This window comes from Sander vitreus, chromosome 19 (genome assembly GCF_031162955.1).
Source record: "Sander vitreus isolate 19-12246 chromosome 19, sanVit1, whole genome shotgun sequence".
Taxonomy (NCBI): domain Eukaryota; kingdom Metazoa; phylum Chordata; class Actinopteri; order Perciformes; family Percidae; genus Sander; species Sander vitreus.
Genome location: NC_135873.1, coordinates 7,420,575 through 7,433,320, shown reverse-complemented (window position 1 = coordinate 7,433,320; position 12,746 = coordinate 7,420,575). Strand labels below are relative to the sequence as shown.

Sequence of the window (12,746 nt, the reverse complement as noted above, 5' to 3'; positions counted from 1 at the left end):
TGAGAAATGCTTAGAAATATTACCCACACCGCTAGTTCCCAGTGGTTTAGGAACCGCCAAGGGGTTACAAGAAAGTGAAAGGGGTCATGAGACAATTAACAGCACAGGAAAGCAGATAAAGTTTCAGATATTTATATTTTCTTTTTTCTTTGGTACTGAATAACATGAAGTCTTCAGGCCTCTAAAAATTACTGGGTTAACTTAGTCATGACTCGTAAACATAAACGACTCAAGTCTTGAGTAGAGCACAGAATCTCGCAGTTCAATGCTGACCCCTTGTGGATCAACTACAATACTGCTACCAACTTATTCGGCAGGCACACATACTCTGACTAAAAGCGCCAATTAAAATGCACTGTGATTTCTACTATTTCAGTGAGCCTTGTCTGGTGGTTGCAGCCTGTCGCAGCAGCAGCTCCCTGGCCAGGTCCGGCCTGCCGCTCTTGGCCAAGCAGTGAGCCAGCTGAGAGGCCTTGGGTTGGTGTGTGGCAGCGGGCAGCCCCCTCCTCCACATGGCCAGGACATGGAAGGCCTGCGTGGACAGGCTGTCCCCAGCCCGGAGCTTCACCAGCTGAGCGGCGCTTCGACGGAGACGCAGGGAGAGCACTAGAAGGGCTACTTCCTCCTCTGAAAGCTCCCCAGACAGCCAGAGAAGAAGAGAGTCTGACAGGGAATCTGGTGGGTGGGCAAGAGATGAACGATGGAGACACTGGTGACCTGAAACTGATGCATTTATATTTTCAACACTAGCAACAGCTTGTTTGGGAAATTAGAAAAAGATCTGGGAACCTTTGATATTAAAATATGGCAAATGTAGGCAAATTCATATGTACAATAATCAAAGTGATGCAATAAATTGTTCAACTGTAACACGAAAAAGGAAATATTCAGGTAAAGTATCTCAAAACATGTCACCCACCTGTCTCCTCCCATAACTTCACCCTAGCTGTGATGGGCCGATTAATGGTTCTCACTTTCTGAAATGAAACAGCATAAAATGTTAGGATCTTCTTTGATTGTGAGGGTCAACGTCTTTAACACAATATATAATGTATAATTCCTTGGGAATGCTTCTGCACCTTGGGTAAAGTCAGAGACAGCTTACAGACGGGCTCTCCCAGGAGCTTTGTGTCCATCGGGACTGGTCTGTCACCTCGCCACCCCAGCTGACCTCTGGTTACCTTGTAAAACATGGCCGTGCCTTTGTAGTGGGGGGAACTGTAGTTCCCAAATGGGTCCACTTCCGTTAGATACAACAAGAGGTGATTCTTCTGCTGGCTGTGGAAGGTGATTCGCTCATGTGGGACATCATGTTGGTCGTTTTGAGTTCCTGTTGTAAAAAAATGGACATTCAAAATCTTATTACTTCAACCAACTGAATCAAAACCAATCAGTATGTCATCTTCAAGTGAGAAGGAAGACAGGAGAGCAAACATACCTGAGACTGAACACACTGTACATGCATTCTGCTGGCTGCCTGTGCAAACATATAATTAAATTTATTATATGGTCTGTGCCATCCAGTTATGTGGCAACAAGCAGCAGGAAGACAGACCTGTTTAGACCTATGGTAGATATTTGTAACCTGATTTCCCAGCGACAACTGTTTTATTATGTTGATGCTGTAGCTACCTTTAGGACTACTTTTATGTGTGTTTTACTGCCTTTGAGTTAAAACACACTGAGTTTGGTTTACTGTATATTGTCAAACAGAAGCCTGCTAATAGATTCTGACATGTAACTCTTTTGTAAAACATTATTTATCCTTTTGTCCTCTTGCCCTCCATATGAATGCCAGGGTGCAGGTTTAATGCATGACACCACACTGTTAGAATACCAAACCCGGCCAACTTTTCATACAATATATTCCATCTCTAAACATCATTCCAAGCAAATGTAAAAGTGTTTGCACTCTGGAACCCAGGCTTCTCAGGAAGTAGGGTCAGATATGTGTAGCCAAGGTAAATCATTTCGTATGACAGAAATGCCCGCACAATGACAAAAACAAACCAAAAGAAAACCTACGAGTCTATTCAGATGAAAAAATAATTATATAGCCATGATAGCTGCTCTGTGAGGGTGTGCTTTGAGCTAAATGCTAACAATGCTGATACTATTATTGACATAGAGCTTCTGATTTACTATTTTCAAATAGATTTTGACCTGTTGATGGCGCTAGAGGAAAAGTCAGAGAATCACCAAAGGTATTAGGATTCATACTCTGGGAAGCATGAATGCCTCGACAAAAAGGTCATAGTAACCCATCCAATAGCACATTAGTACCACACATTACATGTAATCCTAGGGATTTAATCAGGCCAGCGATGGCCAATCATGAGAAAATATGTTCTGTCCTGACATGGTCCTATAACCAAAACATTCACTGTTCTGCCATTTTTCCCCCACATTGTTTGTACATTGTGCATTCTTTTCTGCATCTGGGGAGACTCCTTTACTTCCTTTTTCAGTGTGCAGGCAACTTTTTAAATAAGTCAGTAGCTGAATCTCACACCCTACCTGTGGAGGTGATGTTGCCACTGAAATGGAGGAGAAGCTGGTCTCCTTCACACATGGAGATCTCTGCCGAGGTCTCCAGGAGGCCGCTGAAGCCCTGGGCTCGCAGTTTGGACAGCTCCCAGCCGAGGTCTTTGCTGGGCAGAGCAGCCACCAGGACGGCGTGAGGATCGTCTTGTCTACGCTGGAGGACGACCGTGGCCGCGTGGCAGCAGACCGACTCCTCCAGCTCTTCTGCCAGGGAGGTGATCCGGCAAGGCTGTAGTGGAGACAGGAGACGAACCACCAGCAGTCTGAGGGGTAGACAGTCAGAGACAGGAGGAAAGTTAAGAAGTTGAGCTCAGCCGAGAGATTAGATTGTTGCTGAATAAAGGGAAGAGATGAGTCTATTATCGTGGGCCTGAATACAGACTAAAGACTTTCATTCATATTACTGACTGTACATATATTATTCCCTGGGGAAGTTATTTTAGATAATAAAGAGTAGTATGACACAGTAGAGAAATAATGAGAATCTATCCTTCACAACAGTTCACAATTTACGACTATAGGTCTAATATTCATAATTACATTTTCCTAAACGGGACTAAAAGCATAAACAAAATCAGATAACTTTATTTTTAATTATCACTTCTTTAGAGATGACTTAACATTCGTAGCATGTACTTATGTTCAACATAGAAATGCTAAAGCCTGGAATTCAAAGCATTTGGCTCCCCCTTTATCCATACTGCCTTTCTTAAACCCCTTATGTAAAGAAAATCTCACTCTAAGTCTGGTTAGTTGTAATGTTCCACATTTGTTCTCATGTGCCCATAGACTGAACATGTCTAAATGAAAGGCATAAAACCCCGGAGAGGTGGAACAGTAGTTGCTTGAGTGGTGAGTACTTCTGGATAAAGTATTGTCTATGTGTTTGACTCTAGATTAAACAAGGCAAGAATACCACTAAGTATGGAAAATGCTAATTGATTGCGTTAAATGTTTCTCCAAAATCATTATAAAAAATGTTTTTAAAGTAAGCAATTATTAGCAAGAAATGTTAAAGAAAACACTTTTCAAAACTGCTACACTTCTTGATTACACGGTGTGTATGCAGTACTACTTTCATATGTATATGTATATTTTAATTGTGACCTGCCAGGAAAATATGAAAATTAGCTTAGCTCAGCACCTCAAATGATTAGGGATATGTGTATTATTGCACACAGTCCTTTACATACAAAATAGATAAAGAATACAAATTAAGATGGAAGAAATGTCGCTGTGAAATGTTTTTAGGTTTTGTCTTTTATTTTTGTGTGAGGTAAATAAGAAACAAACTCAGTGTTCCCAACCTCAAATATGTCAAATACAAATATTTTTGAACTATTCTGTCCCTATAAAATGTCTCTATTCTAGCATTGTTCCGGGAGGGCGTCACACATCAAACCTCTTCATGTTGAAGTTTCCACCAGAGCTGATTGTCCACAAGTAAGAAGCCATGATTTTCACATGACTTCAAAGATGAACTGTCGTCCTCAAAATGCAAATCCACACTCCCTAATTTTTTGTTTCTCTCTCTGTGTGGCCAGGGGCAATGTTTGCTTCCTCCTCTATGTGGTTGGAGGACTCGTGATGACGGTCACTGCTGGTAGTCGGTGCGTGGATGTGGCTATGAGGACGGCCCAGAACCCTGCTAAACTGCGGCGCCTGTCAAACACACTCATCCCGCTCATGGGCCTCCGATACAAAATACACGTTGTGAGTAACCTGTAACTGTTTAACTGCGTACAACTAAGTACAATACACACTTTTTTGTAAAAAAGTCATTTATTTTTTCTAAATAGGAAAACATCAAAACATGCATTAAATATCATTGCTTTAAATTTAGCCTAAGATTTAATTCCAACAGAACATTTTTTATTTATTTATTTTAATTTACAGTTTTCAGTCTATACTCATTTTCATTATTTACTCATGTTGTTTTCTGTATCTTGCAGGCTAACTCTGTGGCAAAACGACAACTAAAAAGGCTGTTTTTCACTGACAGGTATCAAAAAGAGTTAAAGTTACTCACACTAATATAAGGCTGGGAAATATAGCCAAAACCTTCTATCATTCATATCTCGATAACGATACTGTATATATCACGATATTGCATGTTTTCTGGTAATTCAATAAATAAATAGTCCGTATCAAATAACCACATAGCAAACCCTATTTTGGTATACTGTGTAAACTAAATGCTCTAATGAAAAGTATTTTCTCATTTTATTACAAACATTAGTGCAAAATTAACATAATGTGCAAGAATCAAAACGTAAAGCGCCATCCAAGTGATCTAGTTTTTCGACATCACGGTAGAAACAATGTAGAAATATATACGAAAGGCATTTTGATATCGTTTTGAGGACATATATCGTCATATCACCCAACCCTACTCACTTTTCTCATAAACAAAATGAGCCAGTTTCAGTCCTTGTCTTTATCAAAGATTGTTTTCTGGCCTCTATGTGTGATCCAGTTTCAACAGCTGATATGATAAGAACAACACTGCAAGGAACTCATCATTTCAAGGTTTTAGGATGGTGTCCTGAGAAGCAAACAAACCTGGAGTCTACTAACTGCGTCTTAGCAAACAGGTACACAATCAAATGAAAACTGTTTTTTTCTTTCAATTAATCTGTGATGTCTGAGAGTAGTTCCTGTTCTGTGGTCAGATTTATTACATCCTCATTTGTGGTGTGAGCGCCCATCTGCCCATTCTGACACTGCGTATAGGAAACAACAGCAGCAAGCTGAAAACATTCCATCCTTCAAATCAACTACAGTGGTTGATCAACCATAGCAGGAAGGCACAGGCAAGAGGAGATGTGGTAAGAAACATTACAACACAACTCGTGTATGTGTCAGATAAAGGTCATCTTTTGATACAATACTGTATGTTTTTCAGATTCTTCTTTTACTGGGTGGACAAACCAGAAAAATCCACAAATTATGCTTTAAATGACAATCACCCTACGAGTCTGACCCTGGGCTTATCTCTACTGTCTGTAGTCCTTCTATGGATGTTTCTGCCTCCTATTGCATTTTGTGCTGTGATCTGTTTAGGTTGGAAGGTACAACAATATATCCACTGAGTGCTGCAGTCACAGAGAAAATCATCCAGGCTTTCATTTTCTATCCACCCTAACGCTCAATATTTTGATCCAAGCCTCTTTTTGCAGCTTCCACCCGGCTCCAGAGTACTGCACCAAGGATTCTAACAAGATCAGAAAACCATATTACCTTTTCTGATGCCTCCCCTCAATAGCTTCTTGTTAGCTTTAGAATTGAATCTACCATTCTAATATTTATTCACAAAGCGTTACGTGGTCTTCGCCCTAAATATGTGCTGTATACCTGAGCTCCTGATGCCATAATACTGTCGTACAAACCTGACTAAACCCCCACAATCCACTCCGTCCATTTATATTTCCTAGAAACAACTTAAATACACTTTTCCTCATTTGCTTTTAAGTGTACACAATCTATTTGGATTATGTGTGTGTTAATGGGCTAGTACGGTAGTGTGCATGCATCTTTCTTGAAATAAGTATTTCTGTTTAGCTCCATTGTCTAGCTGGTCTGTACCGCCCTTTGGATCAACTGTGTTTGAAGTTTAAAAGGACTAGCCTCTCATTCTCAGCAGCCATGTATATATTCTCAGCAGCCAATTCAATTTGCAAGAATTTAAAAGGAGACATTATTTTGCAAACCTGTCAAAGTTCTCTGTCAGCTCAAAGGACACCAGTCCGTTCTGCTGGTTCCTGACTGTGACTTTATCCAGGATGCTCCACTGTTTGTCTCTTGAACCCAGAACAATCAGCAGCTCATTGGACATCTCCTTAGACTTCACAGAGGCGACCAGGACTCTGACAGAAACATTAACGAAAACACAATATCTTCATATAACAAGACTAGGAGTCTCTGTGCTTATGGGCAGGGCGCTGCTTTGATGCTACATCTGTACATTAGCATGCTAACATGTTGATGTTAAACAGTAATATCTACCATGTTCATCATCTAAGTTCAGCGTGGTAGCATGTTAATTGACGGATACAACTGAGGCTGATGGAAATTCATTTGTTTTGCAGGTAATTAGACATAAATATTATATTTGTATTGGACAAATTGAAAGTTTTTTCACAAAAGACAAAGTCAGGGGATCACCAAAGCCACGAGAATGCATTGTCTGGGAGTCATGAATGTCTGTACAATATTTCATAGGTGATATTTCTATTTGGACCAAAGTGGTGGACCAACTGACAAACAAACATCCCTTTAGCCACGTTGCCACACTTTTTTTTTTTTTTATTTATAGTCATTATAGATGGTTTGTACAACACATTCTTCAGCAGTTAATGAATTACGAATCATACTCATCTGGGAGCTGCCATCTGCATCTCTGGTCTCAGATTTTTGGCCATTGATCCTCTGATGTCTGGATTTCAATTCATTTACTCACCTCCTTCTGTGGGAAGCAGGTTGATCCAATGGTGGAGAAGCACTAACAGGCTGAGTTTGGTGGTCTTGCTCCTCCCGTTGTCCCCTTGTGTGCCTATTCTTTTTGGGGTTCGGGGGACAGGGAAGGGTGAGAGTGAGGGGTCTTCTCAGGGGCTGAGAGGATGGGTGGGTGAGGTAGAGTAGTGGACTTGTAGACACCACCGAGTGATAGGCATCGCTCCTGGACTTGACAGCCGCCAAAAGGACAGCATCTACCGGCTGGATCTGAGGCAGGGGAAGAAACACCTGTTTTATGCAGCAGTTTGGACAGAGATGCTGTGTGATATGAAAATAGTGTTTCTTCCCACACTTTTGTTTCGCCAAAAGCATGCTGTTTAATTAAAAAGAGCCGTGTAGAGGGGGAGCTGTTGGGTTTTGATGTAAGATCAAGCAACAAACTGCTGTGGTGGAATTAGTTCACAGATTATTGGACTCTGAGGTTGATTCAAATTTCAGTCACAGCTGTTCATTTAGCTTACAGCAAACATCTGTGAAAACTCAGTGAATTATAAAAACTCAGTAATTCAAAGTCAGTGAATTATAAGCAGACTATCTTTGCTTTTTATGCCCCTCTTTCTCTTACCATGGCTTTGTTTTTCTCTCATTTTGTAACAATTTGAATATTTTAAAGATTGAGTTATTTTTCAAAGGTTTGATCTCAAATTTACAAAGATGTTTCTACCTACTTCTCACTCCCAAACAACCCACAAAACCCAACAAATTAGTTAAGTAAACTTATTCGCTGTTATAATACGCTTGTGTTAAAAGTATAGTGGGAGATAGGTGGATAGTGATCAAATCATTTTCTCCATACCATGGTTTGTGCCATTACTGGAGCCGTGAAGGATCCTGGGAGGTAATTCAGACAGATTCGGGGGTCCATGGGGAGTTTGAGTGACAAACCCTTTGTGGGAACGGTGTAATTTTCTCTTTTCAGACAGGAAACCACTGCAAACAGGCCCAGGGAGTACACCCTCACCTTTGCAAATGAGCTCTTACAACAGACATAAACAAAACATAAATGAAATCATCTATTTTGGCCAAAGTATTTGAATAATTTATAAACAGAAAATCAATATTCTCCCTGATGTCAAATCTGGCTTTCCATACAAATATCATGAACAGGAACATGATGTAAGCAAGGACATCCTAAACACATTCTACTTCTCATTTACTGAACGTGTGATAACCTTTTCCTTCATTTGTTGGTTTTATTCCATTAGTCTTCAAAACAGGAACTGCTTATATCAAACTGTTAAAGTCTGTTCCAGAATTACTGGACACCCCCTGAGAGCTTTGTCCACCCTATACGAACAGCAGACCCTGAAGACTGCCTGTACACATGTCATGTTTTCGATGTTTGAGTGGCTCCCCTCAAAGACCCAGAGGAGGAAGGTGACCTTTGTCCCTAGGGCTGTCCCACCCCCCTTTCTGTCAAAGGAAGACTCTGAAAAATTGATACACGCATTTATAACAAGTAGATTAGATTACTGTAACGGTCTTTTCACCGGCAGTCCAAAATCAACTGTGCAGCGATTACAATTAATTCAAAATGCGGCTGCAGGCGTTCTGACTGGAACAAAGAAGTTTGAACATATTACACCTGTCCTTAGACTTTTACACTGGCTCCCAGTAAAGGCTAGAATTGATTTTAAGATTCTGCTCCTAGTATATAAAGCTCTCAATGGCCTTGCACCTCAGTATATTAGAGACGTGCTCATTATACATGAACCAGCAAGAACCCTCAGATCCACAGGCAGTGGTCTTTTAACCATCCCTAGCTGTAACTCCAGAGCAGGGGAGGCTGCTTTTTGTGTCTATGCCCCAAAGATATGGAACACCCTGCCAGTAGAACTGAGAGAGGCCTCCACACTGAACACTTTTAAAAAAAGGTTAAAAAACCTTTCTTTTTACTAAAGTTTATGAATAACTGAGTTTGTCGCTGTTAAATGTTGATCTATTAAGTGTGTGGGTGTTTGTGTGTGTGTGTGTGTGTGTGTGTGTGTGCGTATATATTTTACATGTATAACTCTGTATGAAGTGTTTTATTTATGTCGCTTTTGTACGAAGCACATTGTGTTATATTAACTTATATGAAATGTGCTATAGAAATACATTTTGATTTGATTTATCTATTTATTTTATTGATGATGTACTCTGTATGTGGTGGAATATGCTGCTCTTTGTGTCATTTCATTGCCCCCTGGGGATGAATAAAGTGATTTGAATTGAACTGAATAAATACATAGAAACAACTTTTTTTAGTTGATGGCATTGCTGACAGAAAAACAGCTGACAGTGTCTTTAAAACATAGAGAACGTTACCCTCTGCCCTCCGTACGTGCCCTCTGTGGTTACAGGAGTGACGTAGCTTGCCCTCCTCTCCCCATCAACTATCTTCACAGCGACATCCCTATAGCTGCCGCGGTAACGTGCGCAGAAAGGCACAATCACTATCACAGGGAAGTGGACGTTAGCTCCGTCCTGAACTTTGACCCGGATCACTCTGCTGACCAGCTCCTCTGAGGCGGTCACCATCAGGCAGCTCAGGGTGTCGGCCACCTCACATCTCAGGACTTCAGCCACACCCATGGGTGCTCTGATAAAGCATGTGTCTGGTACATCTGAATGGCTGTCCTCCTGTTCACCAGTGAGCCTAGAAATCATTTAAAAATAGATCAGTTATACAGAGATATAAAGCTCATAATGTACAGATGACATTTTGTACAATATAAATGAATGATAAATTCTGCACTAAAGAACAGCTTTAAATTGCATATTTTTGCTTCCTGCATCATTGACATAACAATGTGAATGTATAGTAGTATAAATAATGTTCATCATATTTAAGCTACATTTCTAGCAAAAGGGCAACCATTTTAAATATTTCTGAAATGCTGGAGCACGCACATTTCCATATCAGCTTCTCCCAGACTCGGCCTCTCCTTCTGATCTGAATTTTCTTGATTTGTTTCGCTTTTGGACAAATCTGGGCATTGACCTGACAGTGAACTGTATGAAGTAGCCGGCTATGGGGGGGGCCAGGTATAACGTGTGCACCTTTTGATGAACCATTGCAGAGAGTTTGCTTCTGTATCAATGAGCAGGGGAAATGAGGGGAAGGAATGAAATCTTGTCCAGACTCACAAGCTGGCAGCTCCATGTGGGATAAAGACCAGGATGCTGAACATGTGGAATGTTGCAATAATGTTCTAGAGGTCCCAACATTTTCAAAGACACCAAATATGACTGGCTGAATATTAAGGAAATGTGTATTGTGATGGAATGATGTAGCCATAAAAAAATTCTTGGGTTTGAATATTTTACTCAGTGTAAACATCATATACATTTTAATAAAGAGCTTGAAACAAGCTGATACACAATATATGACACTGTCAAACAGTGTGGACAGTGTACCTTGATTTCGTCAACTCACCCTACAGTGATCCATCCGATGTTTGTCTTCTCTTTGCCCTTGTCATTAACTCTATTTGTGTCATTTTCTGTCTCCAGGAAATTTGTCTGACTTTCTGGAGAATTACAGTTCTCATTTTCACTTCCTTGAATTTTGACCACTAATTCTTTCAATGTCTCTTTCGCATGGTTGCAGTCAAAATTGGAGTGTGATGTTTGTTCAATGTCTGGTGGTGGCATTGTATGGCTTTGATCATCTCCATCCTCAACGTGCTGTTTATGCCCGGAGTCAGATTCAAGGGGATCATGGGAGCTCAGGTGATTGTTGTCATCTTCGGGTTGCTTTGGTGCTTTTGGATCTCTGGTCTCCTGAAGTGCTGAGGCCTCCTCTGCACATAACTTGAGGATTTCTTCATCCAGCTTAGTTATGACTGTGTTTAGTTTGTCCATAATGTTCTCTACGTCCTCCCCAACACTCTGGAAAATTTCACTGAAGGAGTCTGAACAAGGTGTGACTTTACATTCTGTATCTATAATAAAACAGGCATATAGAACATAGGCGATTGTATTTATATATCACAACAATAAAATAAAACCTTTACTTGACAAACTGCATTTTTGAGAGCTAATATATATTCTTAAACTATGGTACTCTCTAAAACTATGAACTATATTGCATTGTGTGGACTACTGCACAATTACTGATTCACAAAAGTGCTAATAAACTCTTTTTATGTAATTAAGTCAAACATTGTGGTGGTTCATATGCATTTAATGTTTACAGGGTATTTGCCTCACAAATACATTTAAAATGTATGCTTAAAATAATTTAGCTTGTCAATGCTTTAATTTCCACTCAAACCTGAACTTCTTAAAGTCCTTCAGCCAACACTTAATCCCATTTGCATGCTTACATTTCAACATCCACTGACACTTTTGTATATGCATGTATACTCAAACTGACCTTAGCAGTTTGACAGATGGTTCCAATTTCACTCCTCTACAACAGTCCTTCAACATCAAACACCACTTCAACTGCTTACATTTTTTGAACTTTAACTGACGCTGACAACGTTTTCTCATGCTTACACATCATCTTTAACTGATCATCTTTCATCTTTACTTTCACTTCTTTGTCTTCACAAAAAAGGTGAGGAAAGGCATGCATCAGTCAGATCAACTCACGTACCTGTTGTGGACAGACGTTGATAACTGTCCCCTGGTTGAGACTGGTGGGCGCATTCTCTGAGAACTCCTCTCCATGCTGTCACTCTGTCAGAATGAAAAACACTCAGCTCCCTCAGCACTCCCAGAACTCTCTGCTTGCACGCTCTCTTCTCCCGCTCTTCATCAGCATTTCTCCCTCTCTCTTCATCGTCCTCCTTATCTTCTGCTGGACTGAGCATCCCTTCTTCACTGCCTCTCTGTATTTCCTCTCCTCCGCCTCTACCTGGTTCTTCTTCTATGCATCTCTTCCAACCCACCGTTCCATTACGATGATCTCTGCAGCGTCTGACAGCTTCAAGCCCTCGAAGAGTTTCAGTCAACATGTTTAGGAGACTGTTTTCACTCCTCCTGCCATGAAGAGACTCAGCTTCATCCATCAGTTTATTCACATGCAGATTTGCATCCATGCTGAGCTGAAAAATACAACAGATCAGGGTCAGAAGTATCTCATCCGGCCTGTTTTGTGCCCCTTTTTCAGTCCGTGTTGCACATGGCTAAAGCAATTCACTCCTTTAACAAAATAATGGTGAATAATATCAAATATTCCCTAAAAATACATTGCATTCCCTTGCGTACCTCCTTTTATATTTGAAGCTGAAGACCCCTTGTTCGCTATGTCCTTGGCATTTAGTGTTTCTGTGTACAGCTTTTTTAGTTTACAGGAGCCAATGCTGTTTTTATATGGCTGCCAGCAGTAAAACATGTTGCCAAGGCGACCCCTGGAGGCGTAGCAGGAAGGGACAAAAGAGGAGCCACAGAGCAAAAAGTTCACAGGAATCCTCCAGACATCTCATCCCTCTCTTCTATTCGTCACTCATTTTAATGCATAGTAAAATACGTCAGCTCTTTAAATTCACCCACTCCTCAATCGTTCAAAAAACATTTACTCAAAGATGAATTTTGCATGTTTCTTTCAGTTTAAATAGCAGAAATGTCACTGTCAATGTTTTGAAAGCATAGATATGTTGAGGGGGAGGTCGTAGACTTACATGGTGGCTTTAGTGCATTTTTCTGAAACAAAGTCTACAACAACACAAACAATGTGTGGAGTGTCATTTTGTGCG

The 12,746-nt window shown here is 40.5% G+C and overlaps 1 protein-coding gene across 1 annotated transcript; it reads right to left on the bottom strand.

Annotated features, from left to right (window-relative positions):
• Positions 1-332: 332 nt before the first annotated feature.
• Positions 333-12,089, bottom strand: dthd1 (death domain containing 1). Its single transcript, XM_078276460.1, has 10 exons — positions 11,645-12,089; positions 10,478-10,985; positions 9,367-9,697; positions 7,856-8,035; positions 7,004-7,266; positions 6,255-6,410; positions 2,518-2,807; positions 1,080-1,330; positions 920-977; positions 333-675 (listed from the first exon to the last, which is right to left on the bottom strand). The coding sequence occupies exons 1-10, from the start codon at positions 12,087-12,089 to the stop codon at positions 368-370; spliced, it is 2,790 nt and encodes a 929-aa protein (XP_078132586.1). The 3' UTR covers positions 333-367.
• Between the last annotated feature and the right edge of the window lie 657 nt (positions 12,090-12,746).